Source organism: Martes martes (assembly GCF_963455335.1).
Source record: "Martes martes genome assembly, chromosome: 16".
Classification (NCBI taxonomy): Eukaryota; Metazoa; Chordata; class Mammalia; order Carnivora; family Mustelidae; genus Martes; species Martes martes.
Genome location: NC_137904.1, coordinates 47,935,249 through 47,956,807, shown reverse-complemented (window position 1 = coordinate 47,956,807; position 21,559 = coordinate 47,935,249). Strand labels below are relative to the sequence as shown.

At 48.8% G+C, this 21,559-nt stretch overlaps 1 protein-coding gene across 3 annotated transcripts; it reads left to right on the top strand.

Moving 5' to 3' along the window:
- The first annotated feature begins 1,433 nt into the window (after nucleotides 1-1,433).
- On the top strand, nucleotides 1,434-19,272 carry GOSR2 (golgi SNAP receptor complex member 2). 3 transcript variants are annotated; one of them, XR_013968126.1, is made up of 7 exons: nucleotides 1,445-1,524; nucleotides 7,681-7,745; nucleotides 9,176-9,284; nucleotides 10,079-10,211; nucleotides 12,704-12,844; nucleotides 16,091-16,459; nucleotides 18,512-19,272. XR_013968126.1 is itself a non-coding variant. In XM_080826078.1 (6 exons), exons 1-6 carry the CDS (start codon nucleotides 1,496-1,498, stop codon nucleotides 16,250-16,252), a joined length of 639 nt encoding a protein of 212 aa, XP_080682204.1. In that variant the 5' UTR covers nucleotides 1,434-1,495; the 3' UTR covers nucleotides 16,253-19,272. The 3 variants fall into 3 exon arrangements, 2 of the variants coding, with proteins under 2 accessions (XP_080682204.1, XP_080682203.1); XM_080826078.1 differs by having other exon boundaries at nucleotides 1,434-1,524; nucleotides 16,091-19,272; XM_080826077.1 differs by having other exon boundaries at nucleotides 9,179-9,284; nucleotides 16,091-19,272.
- Nucleotides 19,273-21,559: the final 2,287 nt, after the last annotated feature.

Here is a 21,559-nt window from a genome sequence, read left to right as displayed (position 1 = left end):
ATGCTAGGCTTCAAACGTCCTTCCCTTCATCTCCATTGGGCCAACAAAATAAACATTTACAGGAGCGCCTGGGTAGCTCAGTCGGTTGAGTGACTGACTCTTGGTTTCTGCTGAGATCATGATCTCATGGGTGGTGGGATAGAGCCTAGCCTTGGGCTCCGCTGGGTGGGGAGTCGGGTGAAATTCTCTTTCCCTCTCCCTCTGCCCCTCCCCGCCCCCTCCAGGGGGTCTCTCCAAAATAAAGAAATACACAAATATTTAGGAAAAAAAATTACAGAGTGGTTAGCATGTGCAAGACACTGTTAAAACTCTATTCTTAAGAACAGAAACAAAAAACTATTGATTTTGGAAGGCTCCATTCATAGGCTATTTAGTCCATGAACCCTTCTTGCTTTTCTCAGGAAAATGGTACTCTCATTTGTAACACTTACTCCACCCATCATGCATCTTGAGGGCATGATTAGCCTTCTCAACAGACTACAAGAGATGAGACGTTTGAGGGCTATCTTACTTGAATTCTTCGCGTCAGGATCTGTGCCTGGTAATAGTAGGTGCTCATTAATAAATAAATATCAGAATAAACGGAAAAATGTTAGGGAAAGAATGTACATGGGTGGACAGTCTCTGCGGACACAAAACTGGGTGGGCTCCAGGATACAGGAAAATAAAAGCATCAACTTGTCAAAGGAAGAGGAACATCTCCTCCCTTGGGAGGAACTGCAGATAAGCCTGGGAGGGTGGACACGGGTTAGGTCTATGCGGAGACCGAAGCGTCCAAATCCTTCAAGTCTTGACTCAAATGCCACCTCCTACATTAAGTCTTTCCTGAATCTCCGACGGGGCTGACCCCAGCTCAGCTGTCTCTTTGGACTTTCTCCCTTGCAGATGTTTATTTGTACACTTATCTTACTTCCTTTCCTAGACCGCGACCTCTTTTGAGGGCTAGAGGAACCCGGTTTCTCCCACAGCACACATGACACATGGTAACCACTCATTCATTGTGAGTTTATTGAAAGGATACATGGCGGGGGGGTGCTGTAAGCGGACAGATTTGACATAGGAGAAGCTTGGGTCACAAACGCCAACGAAGAACGAAATCCGCAGACGCACAGTTGCGCAGTTTACAGCGAAGCCCACCCCCAAGGCACGGCAGGTAACCGCTGGCTTTCCGGCAGCCTGGCTCTGAGGACCTCACGTCCGTCCTCTCCGACTGCCCTTGTTAATGCCTGACTCGATGCTGGAGACCGCCGCTGCCCAAACTTATGCTTCCTCGTTCCCGATCGCGGCAGCCCCTCTGACTATACTTGGCCTTCTCGTCCAGGGCTCTCCTTCCGTTGTCCTCCTCCTTCTCGCCACCACCACCAGTAAGGCGCGCGTGGGGGCAGCCCTGGCCGGCAGGAGGGGTGGGTCCTGGGACCGGAAACCGGAAGCCGGAAGCGGGGCTGTGAGGACGTGTTCCGAGGAAGCCAGGGCCGGACCCGGCGGGGCCGGCGACATGGAGCCGCTTTACCAGCAAACGCACAAGTGAGGGCCGTGTTGGGGCACGGGCGGGGGCGCAGTCAGGCTGGGCGAGGCCGGCTCCCCTGGCTGGGGCCTCGGGGCGTCCGCCATTGTAGAGGCCGAGTCCTTCCGCCGGGGCGCTACCAGGGGAAGCCCTGAGTCTCTGGCGGGATGCCCAGCTCAGCGGCGGATGGAGGGTCCCGCCTGATGCGTGGGGACGTGGGGCCGGATGGCTCCTGGGATCTCCGAGGCCTTGACTACCTGCCAGGTAGACTAGGCGAAGGGAGTCACACCTACAGGTTATACTACTTTGTCTAGCACCTGCCAACTCGGTGCTCTTGGTTTGTAGAGCTGGTGGGGAGTCAGAGCCCCTTCACATAGTTTACTATTTATTTAGAACAGTTAAGAGACGTCCGAAGAAAGATCTGAGATGTGACAAGATGGGATGGAGGGTAAATGAGCAGTACAAGTGGAATCTTCTTTAGCAATTTAGAAAGATCCATCGTTGGACTAAGGTCGTCAGAAAAAGCTTCATTGTAGCTCACAGCTCCTAAATGCTGTCAGCCCCTACTCTTCATTCACACTAATAGTGTTGCTGCTACACTTTTGTCCCTTTTATTCTGGTATGGTTTATACTAGAGACCATAATGATGAAGTGTTTGGTTGGTCGAGTGAAAATAGAGAAACTATTTGTAATGGCATTAAAATGACAGAATTTGCTCTCACCCTGGAAGCCCTAGTCTCATATAAAAATTATAGGAAGGGACTTTTAAAATTTCCACCTGTGAGTCAATTGGAAAAAGAATGACAGTTCTCATGATGCGAAGAAAGGGCAGGTCTTTTACAGTCTGTCTTTCCCCTCGAGTGCTGAACCTGGGAGTTCTGATTCTAGACTTCTTCACTTTGTTTTTCTGATCTATAAAATGTTAGTTTGGGGCGGGTTAAACTTCGAGGCTCCTTTCAGCTTCATTACTGGTGATTGAGTGTCTTAAAGAGGAAACACAATTCTGTGAGCATCAGCAATTAACTTCTGCAGTTGCAAAAATTAATGATTGTAGCTGAATTGACACAGCAGTAACTGAGCATATGATTTGTACTGGAACTTTGACCCCAGTTTGTGGTTATCTCTTGCGTGTCCCTGAAAGTACATTGAGATTAATATTTTGAAGTTACGTATCTTGAAAACTCCTGAACCACCTGAGCACCAAGTGAAAAAAAAAAGATGAAAATCAGAATAAACACTTAAACAGTACTGCATTCGGATGAAATTTATAGAGGAATAAGTAGCCAGGCTTCTACTTTTGATATTCCAGTGATTGTAAAGGTGTGCATACTTGTCCCCTATGTTGTCCAGCCTCATACAGTGCCCTGCACCTTAATATCCCTAGAGATTCTGATTCATTAAGTCTGGAGCACAAGAAGCTCTATTTTTAACAAGCTCTCTGAGTGATTTTGGTGAGCAGTATAAAAACTATTACTTTATCTCAAGACCGGTTCTTCCTTTTTTTTTATTTTACCTTCTGGTGAGAGGCTAATTGTAGTAGAGGCAAGGCCAGGGAAATGAGAATGATCAGATGGTTCCCACTACTTTTAAGTAATGGTTTATGTGATGCTATGTAGGGTACACAGCAGTTTCATACTTCATTTGGATCTCTGAGCCTTTAAATAATTGTGATTATTAGTATGCTGTTTTACCTAAGACTGAAGTGCCAAGGATTTAAATAGCTTGTTCGTGGTCCCTCAGCCGCTACCTAGTGGATCCAGAACTTGCAACCAGTATCTTAACTCAAGAACTGTTTCCTACTCACAGTGACCAGATGCAGTGTGGATACAAAGTGGGTGTATATGAAGGAGGATGACGGTAGTTAATGGACTTTTAAAAAAGCAATTACATTCTAAAATTTTTCCTAGATCTTCTACAGACTTTTTTTTTTTTTTTTTAAAGTCGGCAACAGTGACTTGCTATCAGATCCCTCTGCTTGTTTATGTTATTACCCAAGCCCTCCATGGCCCCGTGCTAGGACAGGGCTAGCATTTCCGGTTTCTAGTGTCCACACCCCCAAGTCATACTTGTGTATCACCTGTTCCTTATTGGCTTCAAGTATGTTGTCTGAGTTCCCAGTTCAGTTTAAAACACATTTCCCACCTGGCATATAGTAGTTCCCACCGTCCCATTCATACTTGCTTTGTTATTTTTGCATTTATATCCTCTCAGGCGTGAAATGTAGGGATTGGAATCATTTTCTTGGCTCTATCTCTTCTAGTTCATTCAAACCATATGATAGAGCTTAGATGGGAAAAGTCAGTAACGTTTGCCTACAAACAAAGTTTATCCGTTTTAGCTTAGAAAATAGTAACAGCCACCCAAAAGGTGTCTATAGGGTGGTTGTTGCCATCCTCTCTTCCTCTGTCCTCATAGAATTTAGGAACTGAAAGTGGGGGTGGTGGTGCCTGAGGGGCTCGGTTGGTTAGACATCCAACTCTTGGTTGCAGCTCAGGTTGTGAGACTGAGCCTGCTGTTGGGCTCCATGCCTGCTTGGAGTTCCCTGTCCCTGTCTGCTGCACCCACCCCTCACTTGTGCACGTGCCCGCTTGCTCACTCGCTCGCTCACTCACTCTCCAGAAACTAAGAAAAATAAAAGGGACTGGCAAGATCTTCCATTGCAACACATTTTGGTCAGGAAGACCCTTTATAAAACCCAAGGCAGTTCGTGTACCCTATGTTGAAAGTTGCAGGAGGTCTTGTCATTTTTTTTTTCTTTCCTTTTCTTGAAGAGAGAGAGTTCATAATTATTCTCGGGGTTTTTTTGTTGGGGGGGGTGGTGGGGAGGAGCACGCTGAGCTGAAGTCTGTCATCTTGAAATTTGGACCTTTTGGCTCTGGATCTCTCTTAAGGAGTAGCAGTGGAGAACAAACCCGTTCCTCTTTGTGTATGTTAACTCTAGATATTTGAAGAGCGCCAGCTGCCCCATTTAATTTAGGGTTTTTTGGGTTTTTTCCCTTTTCTTTCCTCAGAGCCTTACTGTCACTAGCTCTTTTGACCATTTGTCTTCGTGACTTGACATCTAGACTCTTTCCCGGTCATCTTGTTCATCCATCTTCCATTAGGAGAAACCTTTGATAGACAAGGTCCTTTAACAGATGGTTCCCAGAATGAAGTGCCATTTGATAGCATACATCAGCTTTTTTAAAAAAGTCTCAAGTCAAAATACTTTTCATCCCTGACCAATTTCATCTTACTATTTTGGCCTAAATGAAAAATGTTAATCTTGTTTTGTGGTACAGTTTCCTAACCACTCATTATAGCACAGAGTCATGTGCAAATTTCATAAGCATAACTTGGTTTTTTAAATAATTTTTTATTTTTTTATTAACATATAATGTATTATTAGCCCCAGGGGTACAGGTCTGTGAATCATCAGGCTTACACACTTCACAGCACTCACCATAGCCCATACCCTCCCCAATGTCCATAACCCCACCACCATTTCCCTCCCCACCCCCCCTCCGGCAACCCTCAGTTTGTTTTGTGAGATTAAGTCTCTCATGGTTTTTCTCCCTCCCGACATAACTTGGTTTTTAGAAAAAATATTAAACAAAACATAGAGCCAGAGACAGTCCTGTGGTAGAACATTGGGAATCTTCCCTAGCATCCCTTGGGTACCATCATGTAGCTTGCCATGAAACCCTCATCCTTACAGTTTAAAGTACTTGTCATTCCAGTAGGAGAAATGCAGTATCTCATTATTTTTAATTTGCATTCTCCTGATGACTAGTCAAGTGGAGTATCTTTTTATATATCTAGTGACCATTTGGGTTTTCTTTTCTGTCAGTCTGTCGTCCAATTTACAAAAGTGCTTTGTTTGGCTTTTCCTATTGACTTACAGCATTTTTCTTACATGTTCTAGACATTAGTCCTTTCTCATCTAGTCAGTGTACTTTCCAGTCTCTGCCTGTCTTTTTTTTTTTTTCTTTTTTTAATAGTGCCTTTGCTATAGAGAAGTTTTTTAACGTAGTCAGATTTACCAACCTTGTGGTTTGTGAGGTTTGGGGGACAGTTTTGTTGTTTGTCTTGTTTAAGAAATTCTTTAACCTGAATCATAATACATACTCCTGTGTTTTCTTCAGAAAGTTTTTTTTTTAATTTAAATTCAATTAATTACTATCTAGTGTATTTTCAGTTTCAGAGGCAGAATTCGTCAGTTTCTTCAGAAAGTTTTGAAGCCTCGCTTTTTCCGTTTGGGCTTTGAACCATCTTGAGTTTATTTTTGTTTATTATATGAGATACCGTCTTCTACGTGCGTAACCAACCAAGACTTTGGCATTGATTGTTGTCATTTTTTCCCCCCACTCATCCCTGTCACTGTGTCCCCAGACACGGAGGACTCTTTCTAGCCTCCGTTCTTTGCTCTTGGGTCAGCGTTGGAGTCAGGGTTTGTCTGTCTGTCTTTGTAGCAGGTGGGACAGGTCGTCTCTCTCATACTTACTTCAGAGTTGTCTTGGGTATTCTTTGCTCCCCCTTTTTATTATGTTAATTTTCAGATTTGCTCTGTGAAGCTACCCTTGAAAATCTACCTCACTGCCTGCACGCAGGCCTTCTGTGAAATCCTAATTCTCCTTTCCATCAGCATTGCCGTGTGGTCCTCAACTGCTGCTTTTATGGGAACCCTGACCCAGATGTTGGTTAAGTCAAGCCACATCCCTACATCTGCCTCCAGATCTCCACGTGCCCTCTTTCTAAACTGTCACAACTTTCCTTATTGGAGTCGCAGCCTGGTCCCTCCGTCTCTGGTAGTGATTTCTAGTTTCCTCTCCGGGCCATGGGTCTCATCCAGCGCACTCAGGGTCATTAGAGAGTTGGCCTTGCTTCTGGCACCATGGGTCATGTTTAGAGGCCGCAGGAAAGCCCTGGAAAAGACAAGAGGAAGTTGAAACCAAATTTGGGCTCCTTTGCTTAAATTGGTCAGTTTGGGTTCACAGTTCGTGGTGTCTATGGTAGAGGATGGCTGCTGACCCTTCCCACAAGGGTCGGAGATGATATGAGAGCGCAGCAGACTCCTCCTTCACTGTGCCTCTAAGGTGGTGGAAGCCCCAGGAGGTGGTTTTCGGGGGCAGCATAGGCAATATTCCAGGCCTGATCACAGAGGCCGGCTAGGAAGGGCTCCGAGGGTGACCTTGGCCAAGTCCGGGGAGCCTCTGGAGAGCGCCCTAGGGCCTGATGTCTGGGGCCATGCTAGAGATCCAGGGTCCAGGGTTGCATTTCCAAACGAGATAGCAATCACCTGATATTGCCAGGGAAAGATGTTTACCAAACAAGAGATCCCTATCTTTCAGGATCTTCTCTGATCATTTTCTCCAGCTGATCGCCTCATCCCTTCTCCCCTGGCTCCCCTCAGCCCCCGACCCCAACTCTCAGGCCAGACAGCCTGCTTGTAATCTACATGACATGGCTTTTTACATATCATTTTCTTCATCTCTTCTCTCACCTGATTATGTCTCCCACCTTCAAAATGATCTTTGGAACTCGCTTCACCACCGCGCCCCCCCCCCTTACCCCCCAGATTGCTCTTGTATGTCCGTTGCCTTTGCTTGGCACCACTGTCCCTCAGCTTCCTTTTTGTTTATACTTTTGTGTATGAGTGCTGTCTCAAATCTTCTTGGGACTTTTCATGTCCCTCTGGCCTGTCATTCCTAATTACATTGTTTCTCAAGGACAAGGATTATATCTGTCCTGCCCTTTGACTCTCCCTAGTACAGGCCAATGCTCAGTACATTGGGTCAAAGAACAGAGAGTGGGATTGGCTGGGTCCAGATGGAGGTTTATCACTCGCTGTGTGACCTTGAACAAGCTACATAACCTTTCTGGGCTTCAGTTGTCTTATTTACAAAATGAAGATGATACTGGTTCTTTCCTCGTGGGGTTATTGACTTTGCAGAATGTCTTAGATGCGCCAAGCGCCTGATAAATGCTGCTGGTTGGTATTATTATTTAATATTCATGTTAAAATATTAGAAACCCTGCCAAAACATGTGGCCTAAAGTGCCACTTACAAATTTTACAGTTCAGCGATGCTGTCAATTTAAATCAGTTACATGTTGGCATCAGAAAACGTGTCTTTCCTGACTGAAGCATTGTTGATTACTCCCGTCTCACTCATTTCCTCTCTCTTCCTTTGATAGGCAGGTCCACGAGATCCAGTCTCACATGGGACGCCTGGAGACGGCAGACAAGCAGTCTCTGCACTGTGAGTAATTAACTATGGAGACCAGAGTCCTTTCTCTGATGACACGATGCTAATGGGCTGGGTTTCCTGACCGCATTTCTGCCTCAGGAGCTTAATGATTCAACGCAGAATGAGTTCTGTTGTTAGGGTGGACAGAAAAACCCTCTGGCAAAGTCCCTGACTTCCCTGATTGCGCCCCGCGGAATCCCACAAGTCTTATCCCCCATTACCCCTCCACTCAACCTGACATGCCCCTATGGGAATGGCCGTTCTCTCCTCCATCTGTCTTAATCTAATTACCGAGCCCTTAGAGGAATGTACTCCATACCAATTCAGAGATGTTTAACTGGAATTGGTCATTTCTGCTGAGCTGAGGGCTGTGGCTCTTTAGGAGGATTACTCAGAAACAAATAGCAATATTAATTAGTTCAGTTCCCACACCGCGGGTTTCTGCGGAGACGAGTGCTGTTTTTTGTTTCGTAGTTTCTTTGCTGTCAAAAGAAAAGGTTGTGTCTTGAAGCTGGTCGGACAGGCACCACTGGTTCCCCACACGCCACAGGGGCCACCCCCTCACCTCCCTGCCTGGCTGTCAGCATGCCCGATTTTGTCCGCTTGTGCCTCTTTTCCACAGCTTCCAACGCATCTCTGGGTTCTATGCCCACCTTTCTCATCAAAACTGTGCATGTTAGCTGTAGGTTGGACAGTTCTGGGGCAGGAAGTGGCCTGGGTGCCCTCCGTCTGTGCCCAGGCTAGTGTCCATGGCTCTGTTTGCCTTCCCAGTATTCCCACTGCCACACGATTAACCATGGAAAAGCGGGCATTTCGACTGTTTATCAAAAGGGATAAGGAAAATGAGTGTATTTATCATATCTTCACCTCTGTGGATTCTTTCTTGGGCCTTTCCTAGTGGTATTTGGTCTATCTGGGGATGTCAGCATCAGCCTGCCCAGTCTTACGGAAAGCCTTCCGGGAGCGGGTCTCTGTCTTTCACACACTAATCTTCCCCTTTGCTTTTTTTTTCTTTTAACCTCATTACTATAGGGAATTCGGTTGGCAGCCTTTTGAGTAGATATTTATAACTCGTATCTGAGAATAATCTCAAGGGAAAAGAGACCTCATTCTGTTTCAGACGATACTGCATTTTGCTTAAAATATTTCATTTCTAAAGGCAAGAAATTTATTTCTGTAGATTTATCTAGCGTTTTAAAAAAATGGCATTGTTATGGCTTTAACAGCTACGTGTGTGTGTGTGTGTTTAGAACAACATTTACAGAGTCACTTAGTGTAACTTGAAGTTTTTCCAGTTATTCACTAGCACATGCGTTTTTCTCCCTTTCGGAGGTGTTTCTTTGGATGTATCGGATATGGAAAAAAGATGTGTTTAATGTATGCCTCTCATTTCAGTTCACTGTCTCTTTTCTGGCAATTATTCTTTTTTCTCTTCGGTGCAGTAGTAGAGAATGAAATCCAAGCAAGCATAGACCAGATATTCAGCCATCTAGAACGCCTGGAGATTTTGTCCAGCAAGGAGCCCCCTAACAAAAGACAGAATGCCAAACTGTGAGTGCTCTGATACCCTCAGCCTGTCAGGGGAGGCTGGCGAATGTTCTTGAAAATCCATTACAGATTGAAAAACTGAGACCCTGTAAAGATAAAGTTTCCCTAAAGGGCACGATTCCATTTCAGTGATGCTTCCTCAAAATTAAAAACCCTGTGAGATTAGTGGCAAATTAGTTTGGAAATTTTGCCTCCCATGCTGTTTTTCTGACCAGAGCCAGGCCTCTTGAAGCCTACTGCCTATTGGAGAGGTTGGCTCTGGCCTTTGGTTCCCGCTGCCTTCTTGGGTTGAAATGAAATCTTGCCCTTATTCACTTAAATCAGTCTGTTCATAATGAAATGCCGGTCTCATGTTTGATACTCCCCCATGAAATTAACTTGAAACCCCCTCACCATCTCCATCCCAGCCCCTGCTCCCAGAAGTTTTATGAAACTTTGTTGGTGCTTTACTGGAAAGATGCCCCTGGGCTTCTTCTTGGAAAGCGATGCAATCTGTAGAAGGTCGGGGAGAGGTCCTTGAGCCTGCTTCCTGTCACCTGTTCCCTGTCACGTATCCAGACTCAGAGACCAGCAGGTGCTTAAGGGAAGCTGCTGGAGTCTCGTGGGCTCCACCTGACTGGAACCACAGGCTGTTGCTCTTATTTTCACCGTCGTCCCTCAAAATCAGATGATTTTGGCGGGGGTAACGTGCAGCGGTGTAGGGAGAAGCAAGGAGACATCTTGAATACAACGCCTGGCCACAGCAAGCGTGCGGCCCTCGGCTCCTAAAATGTAATCTCTCTCCCCATCAATTCCAGTCGTGTTGACCAGTTAAAGTATGATGTCCAGCACCTGCAGACTGCTCTCCGAAACTTCCAGCATCGGCGATACGCAAGGGAACAGCAGGAGAGACAGCGAGAGGAACTTCTGTCTCGCACGTTCACCACCAACGTAAGCCAGGCTCTGGGGTGGGGATCCGCGGGTCCGTGGCAGCTCCCTGGTGCTGCGGTGGGGGGCCTTGGAGCTTCGTCCTTTCCGGGGGTGTCTGAAGCCAGCCGAGGAGGAGGAGGAGCCTAAACGGAAATGACAGTGGCTTTCGTGCATTCCCACTCACACGAGACCTAGATAGGGAATCTCCTTTGCTAATACAAAAGCCCGAAAAGGAAGCAGTTATGTCGAGGGAACGGGCAGAGGTGAAAATGACCTGGTTTGACCGAGAGGTGGAAGTTCACATGGTGGAAGCGGTTTTTTTCAGATCAGATAGAGCCAGATGATGAGAATGGAGATGGTTTGTCAGGAGGGCAACATTCCAAAGCTGCCTTCTGGAAGTGCTTGTTGCTGTGCCGTGTCTGTGCGTGACTCCAGGGTCAGACACATGGAAATGTTTTTGCCCCGTCTGAGCAGCAATTTGGAGGAATTTGTTAACAGATATATATTTTGTTTTGGACGGATTGCTTAACTTTGAGCCTGTTTGAAAGTGGCCTGTTGGTGTGCATGTTTGATTTTGGGGACACCCTTGGCCCTGCCCTTGAGTCTCTATAGGATCATTTCCTGCACATGGCTGTAGAACACACTGGCCTTTTTCATGTCCTGTAGCATATGTTTCCACCCGGCGAGGTGGGCTTGATGGTCATTTTGTCTTATTTTACAGAGAGCTTCATTTTCTAATGAGGTCTTAGCTTTCTCAGCCTGTCAAAGTTCAGACCAATCCACGTTTCACAGACGTCTGTCTCTTTGCCGTGTCCCCACTGGCAGTAAAGTTCGCGGAGTGTTCCAGAATGTGCCTGTATAGTTTTTGCTTCTCTAGGGTAAGCAGTCACATATCGGTGATTAATAATCCAACAACGTAATGAGGACGCTTTAGTGGTAGAGCTATAAGCATAGTGGCCTTTCCTTTTTTTTTGTAGTTTCATGTTTTCATAGCTGCCTTTCAGAAGTATAATGAACTATACAGCACACTGAAAGGTGTGTGGGCCTTTGGTAGTCATGGCATTGGGTCTTCAGGCCTGTTTTAGGCCAGGGGCGGTGGCTCAGAATTACTCTTGTTTCCTACCAGCTTGGTGAGCTGCGGTGCCCACGGCGCCCTTAGTACAAACTGACTTGCCAGTGACCTAAAAGTAGAATGGTCATTCCGTGACCTAAAAGTAGAATGCATTTTTCTGAGCGACAGTGTCCTTCAGCTGTTAGAGGGTAAGAAAGATTTGCGTATAAAAGGCATTCTGCTGATGCTTGTCAAATGAGAAAGGGTCGTTCATTGATTCATTCAAACCCTGGAGTCCTGTGTCTTCCCCCCAACCCCCGCCGAGCATTGGCTGTGTGCAGAACACTGTGGAAGGTGCAGAGAGTAAAGCTCATGAAAAGAGCCTGAGCCGGGGCTCCTCCCTGTGAGGTGCTCCCGTGCGAGCTGCGGGGACAGAGTGCAGGTGCGTGAGAAATGGTTCCGAACCCGTGCGACAGAGGAGAGGGGGTGTAGCCTCTTGGTGGTGATTGAAAGAGGTGAGAAGGGCACAGCTTGCCAGACCGAAGAGTGTGCCGTGGTCGGGAGGCAGGAAGAAACAGAAGCACAGCCAGTCCCGAATGACTTCTGTATACAGTTCCCTGTGGTGTAAACTTAGAGCCCCAGGACCAGTCTCGGTCTCTGCAGGGTGGTTAAGAGGGGGCCAGGCTCTGCACTCAGTAGTGGGCTGCAGGCCCCGCCAGACTTAGCAGCTCGCCATGGCCTCGGGCAAGCTACTCCACCTCTTGGCTTCCGTTTCTTCACCTCTAAAATGGGGACACCGTAGTAACCACGTCGTCACGTTAGAATGAGGATAAAGTGAATTTAGGGTAATGCACACGCAGAGTGGAAAGCGCTTGATCGTTGTGTCCGTCTTTCCCTCCCTCCCTTTCTTTGCAGCCCTTTCTTGCCTGCTTAGGAGAATTGTCCCATTCAGGCCACCGTTAGGGGAAGCACAGGCTTCTCTATCCTGAGTCTCCATCTAAAGGCAGAGATAAGCTGTAGATAGAATAGATGCGGAACAAAAGCGAACATTTAGTGCTGAGTTCAGAGAAAGCCAAGGAGAGGAAGTGGGGAACCAGCTAAGTTCATGGAGAAGTAGTCAGAGAAAGCCTTTGGGAGAAGGCCAGCGAGGCCTTGAAGGACTGATGCTTTTCCCTAGGCGGTGGTCACGGTAGAGCCGGTGGAGAGGCGGGAGCGGACGGACCTTGGGTAGCGGCGTTCCTCTGCAGAGTGCCAAGTCGGAGGAAAGCTGTTCTTCCTCAGGGCGAACAGAGACCACCCCAGGTCTTGGGTTTTTCCTCTGAGGCACCCTGATTCTTGCACCAGTCCCTCTGGCTGTTCTTCCGACTTGGCCTTGGCTGAAAGGCAGAGCGGCCAGGTGTTGCAGGAGCCCAGGAGCTGACCAGCCCGCAGAGCTAACCCAGTGCCTGCGTCTCTCCCACAGGACTCTGACACCACCATCCCAATGGATGAGTCGCTGCAGTTCAACTCCTCCCTCCAGAAAATTCACCACGGCATGGATGACCTCATTGGAGGAGGGCACAGTATTCTGGAGGGACTGAGGGCCCAGAGACTGACCTTGAAGGTGGGGGCCCTTCTGGGGGACAGGGCAAAGGCGCCCGGTTTTGGCCTCATCCAACAGTTTGGTACCTGTGTTTACATTGTGGTTCTATATCCTCACATTTTGAGATTTTGACGGAGTCTGGGATCCTTCCTGTTGGAGCTGAATCATTGTGAGGCCACAGGTCACCACGCTCCCTTCGCCAGTAGCTATTTCTTGTGCTTGCAGCAAAACCTAATTTGGCCTCTCTTGGTAACTAGGTCCTTTTCCATTTGCTGAACCCGTCATGAAAGTGACTGCCACGAAAGGAACCAATAAGACCAAGAAATTCCAGTTTTAGAAATGACAGAATCCACGAGTCTAAGATGGTAGATGCGGCTGTATGTGGTGCCTCCTCCTCCTGCGGCTTCCAGGGGAGCCCCCGCTGTGGACCACCTTGAACTGAGACCTTTTGTGCTCCTGTAACTGATCCCCCGCTGGTGGGATCTTAGGGCCGCCCTGGTTGACCGGCAGCAGATGGCTTCTAGAGCACCGGGTGCTGACCCACTGCACTCTCCTTAGTCACAGGTGTTTCTAGAAGCCCTGCCCCATTGGCTGAGACTCAAACTGCCCCCCCCTCCAACGCTGCCCCCCCGGGAGTGGTTTACAGAAACATTACACAGATTCTGATGTCAGTCCTGGTGTTTCTGCCTCAGCCCTTTTCCTGTATCAGCCCTGATGGATAATGGGGTGTGGGCCGTGCCTGTTATCAGGGTGTGGTCCCCTGTGAACGCAGCACTCCCAGCCACTGAGCTGTGAGAAACAGTCACTCGGAAGTGTGAGCTTTATCTTAGTTTTTGTTGGACCACGTTGAGCCTGTCAGCTCCGCAGGACTTTTGGAGGGAGCCGAACAGCCCCTGCCATCTTTACCGGGGACAAGGTCAGGCGGGCCATTGAGGGACACTTGTCCTCCTGTCGCTGGCCGTGGGGCTTCTGATGGTCTAGAAGCGTGGTCTCCAACAGCTTCACGGGTGCCCCTCTTTCCAAGCGGCCACCTGCAGTAATCACAACTGATACATGATGATTCATTGGCCCTTTCTTTAGAAAACTGCCCATATCCCAGAAAAACAGTAAAACCCATTTGTCTATTTAAAGTTAAGAGAGTGTGCTCGAGAGCAGGGGGTGGGGGCAGGGGGCTTGGAGAGGGAGAGGGAGAGTCTTCAACAGGCCCCGTGCCTCTCGGGCTCGATCTCATGACCCTGAGATCATGACATGAGCCAAAATCAAGAGTTGGACACTAACCGACTCAGCCCCCAGGCGCCCGTGGAAAACCCTTTCAGGACAAGACTCACCAAGTTGCGCTAACATCGACCTGGTGGGGGTTAGTTCAGGCTTCTGGATGAAGCCAGCGTTTACTTCCCAGTGAAGTCAGGTGTCACTGGGGAGTCCAAGCTGTCCACAGAAAGAAGTGCCGGGAAGCCTGCGAGGCGGGTGGGGTTGGAATGTGAGGTTTCTAATTCGGTTTCCTCTGTGCACCTACTACTGCCTACCTGTCTTTTGTCTCTTGATTTCCACCACCCACCTCCGACCCCGCTCCCGTCGGGTTTTTCCGTCTAAACCATTGGGAAGGAACATAGTGGAGAGCATGAAGGAACTGAGGTGTGATCTGGAGAAATTTGTGGTTGGAAAGGAATACTTTTCTTTCTTTCTTTTCTTTTCTTTTTTTTTTTTTTAATTTATGTTCATTTTCAGGTGATTTTAGAAGCTTGATACTGGCGTTTCATACAGTGATGAAATCACCTGCTCTCAGCTAAGCAGAGCCTAGCGAGAGCCTAAATTTTACCGTCACTGTCATGGAAAAAACCCATCTCTGGCCTCCTCTGCCAACAGCAAAGTTGGACTCACAGAGGTCGGACTTGAGAGATCCCTCTCTGTGAGGCTCGTTCATCATTGTCTGGGCTGAACCTGGGTTTTGAATACCTGTCTGTGATGCCTCATGTTGTTTTCACTTCTGCCTCTTCTCTCCTCATTAATGCATTGTTCGTTTAAAAGACCCGTGGAGGGCATTAGGGCAGATGCCATCGTAAGGTTACAGTGGGTGGGGTGCGTGGAAGGAGGTTAGGGTCTACCCCAGGAGTCATTTATACTCATTACTTCATAAGAAATGGAGTGTGCTTATGAACAAAACTTAGAAAGCAGAGAGAAGGGCAGGCTGGGTGGTGTGGGCTGTTGATTTAGGAGTAAAATACCCTTTTGGTTGTGGTGGCGTTTATGTAAGGGGTCACTGTGTTGGTGTCTGTCATTCCATGTCACCCACATCAGACCGTTTGGTAAACATGGATGTTGACCCACATGTTACATGCCAAAGAATCCTAGAGGTTTCTATTCTACAAGGTGAACGGGCTGACAGCCAGGATTTTGGAGTTAGGGAGCAGAGGAAGAGTTTTTTGATGTTGCCCTTTTAAAAAAAATACATAAAACATTCCAATGTAAAAAATTTTCTTGAGGTATAATGTACCTGCACGTGTACAGATCTGATTTGTGCAGGTTGTTTAATTTTGGCAAACCCACACCCTTTGTAACTCACACTTCTGTCCTGACAGAGACCATTTCCATCGGCCCTGGACAGTCCCTCCTGCTTTTCCCAGCCAGGCGACCCCTCCTTCCAGGCAGCCATCGTTCTGCTTTATCTCACCATAAAGTAATTTTGCCTGTTACTGAACTTCATATAGATGTATTTGGAAGTGTGGCTTCTCCCTCTCAGGAGTGTTTTCCAGGCTCTTCCACATTGTTCCATGTCAATCTTCAGGTTCTCTTTATTGTCAGGTAGTATCCCCATTATGCCGATTCACTGAACATTGTCTACCCATTCTCTGGTTGATGTACTCCTGGATTGTTCCCAGTGTTTGGCTCTTCTCCTGTTTTCTTTTAGAAGCTTTATGTTTAATTCTGTGATCCATCTCAAATTCATTTTTGTGCATAATATGAGTTGAGACTCTTCTCACCTAAGCCACGTATCAGATACGTAGGAGACGTGTGTATATGTGTCTGTGATACATATGTGTGTTAGGGTCCAGTGTCCCAGCACATTGGTGGAAAAGACTTTTCTTGCCTCCTTGCTTTGCTCTGGTACCTCCATCAAAAGTCATCAGAGCGTAAGTGTGGATCTGTTTCTGATTAATGCTGCTTTTCATATACTTCAGGCATGACCAGGAGACTGCGTATTGGTAAAGTCCCACTCCTTGGCAAAAACGAGTTGATCATTTTTCTTTCTCTGCCTCTCTGCTCCAGGGGACTCAGAAGAAGATCCTCGACATTGCCAACATGCTGGGCTTGTCCAACACGGTGATGCGGCTCATTGAGAAGCGGGCTTTCCAGGACAAGTACTTCATGATCGGTGGGATGCTGCTCACCTGTGTGGTCATGTTCCTCGTGGTGCAGTACCTGACGTGAGCCAGCCACGCCCCGCGGCTGCGCATCGCTCCCACCGCGCGAGGGTCCGTGTGAGAGTGTGTGCGAGAGCGAGACGGGGGGCCCGGAGGCTGCCTTCCGAAATGTATGCCCTTCTTCACTGTGAAGACCACTTGCAAGTCATTGTGATCTGTAACCTCGTGGGAGTTTCAAACCTGCTCTGTTTTCTGTGATACCTCGGAGGAGGAAGTGAGTGCCACCAAGACGCACGGTCCTTAGGAAATGAAAGAAGTACCCGTTCTCTCTCTCTCTTTCTTGCCCTCAACCGGGGGAGGAAGTGACATAAGGGGAAGGGGTGAAGAAGGAGGGAGGAGGGAAAGGATGGCTTTGTCAGTTCTATCCGCCTAGCTGACGTGCACCCTGGGAAGGCTTTCGTTGTGAGCCGGGCAGATAAGGACTGTCCGCTTTGGCCTCACCTGGCCTTAGTGGCTCCTAAGGGGTAGGTCAGAGCAGAAGCAAAACAAAGGAGGGGAAAGTTTCAGGTCTTCTTTCCCTGCGTCATTGTAGCACATGGATTTCCCTGCCCTTGCTACTAGCTCCCCCCACCCCCCAGTGACATGCAGATGACTAACTGCTAGTACTTGTCACCCTTTCCTTGGAAGCAGCCACCTAGAGGAGACAGAGGCACTGATGCTATTGCAGATAGCAAGTAAGATTTTCCACATTACAGTGGTTCGGTGTCGGTCCTTTCTAAAGTGAGGTCAGTGTTATTCCCTGAGAATGTTCGGTCTTGAGACCAAAGGCCCTAATCACTGATATTTTTTTTTTTTTTTTTCTCTTTCCCCAGAGGTTAATAGAATGGGTGGCTTTGTAGTTCCAGGACTGTAGCCTGGCGTCATGCCCAGGCTCTGGTGGGCCTCTGCCCCCAAGAAAGTCGGTGTGCGCCGAGGTTAGTGTTGGGTCCGTTAAGGCATCTTTTCTAGTTTTAGCGTCTCTGATTCTCTGGCTCTCTTCCCTTTCCTGAAATCTAGCAGCTGCCAACCAGGCCCCCATTCTGCCCAGCTGGTGTGGGCAGGCGCCACCGTGGAGACATCCCTGGTGTCCTGTGGAGTCTCTGTTGTCAGGGACTGGGACCTTTTTCCTTCTCTGACCAACCCCGGATCAGGGCTGTACCAGTACCTGGTGTAGTGTGGAACTGATGGTAAAGCCAGCCTCTGTGTCGTGGCCAGGCGCTGCAGGCACTAGAAGGACCCAGCCAGCATGTGTTTTCACCTGTCACAGGCCCTACTACGCCCTGGGCTCAGTAGCCTTATGGCAGGACATAAAATAACACTTGGCATTTCCCAGAACTGGAACCTTGGTATTAACTGCGCCTGGGCTTGTCCTGCCCCACCTGCGTCCTGTGTTTGTTTTTTTTGTCACCTGGATGGTCATCTGTCTTCTCTTCCTTTTCTGTGTGTGTTCCAGTTCACCTCTCTTCTTTACCTCCCCTCCGTTTCTGCAGCAGTGTTGGTCCTCCAGGCATACCTTCTGGCGAGTGTGTCTTCATTATCACAGATTTTTACCATGCGTTTTCCCTGGTGCTGATGTCACACTTGGGCTCTCCGTTGTTCTTACCCTCTGCGCTAAGCAGGGGCCCTGGATGTCCGAAGAAGGGGGGACCTGGTGGGTTGCGAGCCCTGCCAGAGTGAGAACGGTGGCCTGGAGGGTAGACAGAAGAGTCTGGGCGTCTTTAGACCTACGTCTGACTTCGGGGAGGTGAAATTTCCAGCACGCCCAGCACCCCGGCCCGTGCAGGGATCTTTAGCAGTCCATAAAAAGGGTTCCATAAAGTGGATTTTTAAACTGCACAGACCCGGTTGTCCTGTTCCCTGGGCATCTGAGGATCCTGCCAAAGAGCAGCCTTTAGAGGAGGGTGCATGAGGAACAACGAAGCCCCAGGGACCCGGACTCAGGGCAGGGGCGGGGCGCGGAAACTCCCCCAACACCCCACCCTGCAGTGCTGATGTGATCGATCTCTTTGTAGTGTGCACCAGCGTGTTTCCACCCTTGCCTCCCCAGTGAGTACAGGTCTGGGTGAACCAGAAGTAAGGCTTTCTGTCCTGCTGTACTTCGAGAGCCACTCTCCCTACTTTGTAATAAAAGTTTAGGAAGGCAGTGCATGGGTCTTTACCGCCTGGGGCTAAGGAACAGCAGTCACAGCGTTTCTGGAGACCCAGGGGCCCTGAGATGGCACAAGCTGGCTTTCAGAGTCCTGCGAGAAACACACCTTGGCCTAACTCGGTGCTCCTGTCTCCGCAGCACCAAGCCCCGCCCCCCCGCCCCCCCCAACCCAGGGAAGGGCTCCAGGCCAGGGAAGGAGCACCCTCTAGTGGAGCTGGGGTGAAGTCTGAAGTCAGGCAGGTGCGAGAATGTCCAGGGGGCAGCATCTTTGACCTTCTACAGGATTTGGATGTACCCGTGGCAGTTCAAGACAGGTGGGTTGTCAGAGAACTTGGGATTATCTTCATTCCGTGGAGTGACCACCTTAAGAAAAACCAAACAAAGACCCAAGTAAGTAGGAGAGTCTTGATTTTTAGATGAGACTTCCCTGCTGGGATTTCCTGAAAAGTCTTTTGCCCTGATGGATTTAGGTGGGTTTGATTTGCACATTTGGATTCACACCTGTTGTTTTTGAAACATGTCAGTTAAATAAAGTTGAGGTTGTTATTTTACTTAGAAAATTATCTTTTGTAACTAATGACCCCTTTTTTATAGTTTCCAGGCTAGAGATTCTCAAACACTGCTCCATGGCCGGGGCCTAGGCTGGCTGCCTTAGAAGCAGCTGGAAAACTTTTCTGAAATGATAGATTCCTGGGGCCTATCCCAAACCTTCTCAAGTAGAGTGTTTTTCAAGCCTCGAAGGTAATTCTGATGTGTGTATTTTGGAACCACTGTCGTTTAGACACAAGGCATTTGTCTTAATCAAAGATGATCTCATTTGAAAATAATGCTGAACTAGGCAGGCATATATGTGTAAAGAGCAAAACCTATCAAGTCCAAAATAAAGTCTCATTTGTTTATATCCTGTCTTATTCCAGAAAAGATTTGAGGAGATTTGCAGGAACGAACTAGGACAATGCAGTAGGAAGAAAAGAGGACCGAGAGCAAATCAGAGTAGAATGTCATTACTGAGGAGAAAAACCCAAATGCAGGTCACAAGCCCTTCCAGAACTGTTCTGAGTCTGGTTCGGAGCCCCAGAAGCCAGAGCAAAGAGAGAAGCAGGATCTGTTAACTGTCTCGGTGTGGGTGGGGTTGTCGTTTGCTCAGAGGAAAACCCAGACCCTTAATACTGCTAGCTTGTGTGTGGCCCTTACTGGAAGTCAGGTATGGTTATTCTCCTGGGTCCCCCCTCTGCTCTTCACAAACCCTCCAGATCACGTCCTGTATTATTCCCATTGTGCAAGAGGCTGAGATGTAGTGACTTTCTCCAGGCCGCACATCTGTCTGATTTCATAGCCCAAGTTCATAACCATGGCACCGAGGAGCTCACTGTGTCCAAGATGAGGGGAAGGAGATTTAGGCTGTATGCCAGGATTGAGAATAGGCTGTAAATCACTTGTGCCTCACAAGGGCAGGTTCTCTGTCCTAAAGTATTTTCCTAAATGAGAGGGGGAGAGGGGATTTGTGGGGTAAGTTTCTGTAAGTGGGGAATGGACGCTGTACTCAGGCTTCGCCACAAGGGGGCAGCATAACCCTGTCTGTGGCTGGGCTGCCCCGCACCGGGCTCTGGCCCGAGGCCTGATATGTTTGGAAGGGGAGGAAACAGCCATACACTTGGTTTGGTTCCTTTTAGATACAAAATTCTCTGCCCAGTAGTGGCTCTGGGCTGTTCCTTGGGGCTCTCAGGATATGGCCAAAAGAGACCTGGAATCTATTAGTTCTGATTTTCAGTCTCCCCTTCCGCTCAGTGTTTCCCTCAACATGTGGACATTATTGCAAACAAGCATGGAAAACATTTCTCAAAATGTGTGTTGGTTCCTACCTCCCTTTTTATGTCCTTTCATTTCATGTGGCACGTGGGACCGGAGGGAGATGGGATGGGGGAAGGGAACCTGGTAGGTCCTTGGTGCCCTCTAGTGCAGTTGGTAAGTTCCCTGCCTCAGGAACCCCTCTGTGGCCACACCCTCCCCCCCCTCCCCATCCCCCACTTCCCATGTCCTGGCACAGGGTTCTCAACCTTGGCTCTATGGGGATTCCTTCCGGAGCTTTTAAAAATGCCGCGTGGGTCCTACCCTGATCTGATGTAACTGGCCTGGGGTGCACCCTGCGCATGAGGAGTTTTAAGGGTTGTCTAAGTGGTCATAGTGTGTAGACGAGAGTGAGAAAGACAGCTTTAGCTCTAGAGCATTCAACCCGAGGTGAGGCTGTCCCCACCTTGAACTTCCCCATGGCCACACCAGGGCACTACTGCCCTGACCAGTGGGGGTGGGCTTCGGGAGGGGAGAAGGGCCCAAACCCTTCCTGGCCAGTGGACCCCCCTCAGTGTCCGCTGAGTAAAGCACCTCAGTGTCACAGGCCGGCCTCTCACTGTTTACTCTGGGGCGCCTCTCACCCCTCCCCACCCTTCTCTCCCCAGTTCTCCGTCCTCCCAGGACCCCTTGGTCTTAGAATCTCCCATACTCTTGCACACCTGCACCTTTGCACAAGACGTTTCCTCTGGGGTGTGCCCAGATACCCCCACGATGCTGTGTCCCCTCCAAGAAGCCTGCCCCCTAACCCCAACATACCCCTGGCACTCCCCATCTGGGGAATGGTGGCGGGTTATCTGTGTCTTCACTGCGGGGGACGTGCATGCATCCTATGTATGGAGTAGGGGTTCGGTAGCAGTTGGGGTCACTGGCCTGTAGGAGGGCCTTTGATGAGCCCAGCCCACTCAGGTAACCGATTTCTGAGAAATGGGTACAATGGCTCAGCAAAGCTTTTGTGGCCAGGCCAGGAGGCAGCTGGAAGGTTCATGGCCCCTCCAGCCACTAGCCATATGCTCTGGTTGAAGTAAAAGGGAGAGAGCTGTGGGACTTGGTGAGCAACAATGCGTGAAGGACTGTTAGGGGAGAGACAAGTAGGGGGACCAAGTCGTTCTGGTTTTAGAGCCCAGAGTCCTGACTCCTGGTAACCTTCCCAGGCAGGAGTGAATCGGGACGGTTAGCCAGCCTAGCTACACTAGAGGCGGAGACCACCCAGACAGATGCAGAGCACCCAGGAGTTGGGGGCTGTGACCTTGGAGGCTGACCTCTGACCTAGAGATTCTACTTGTGGGGGCTCATCGACCCCTCCTGGGCACCTGTGGTACCTCCTGGCGAGCGGAT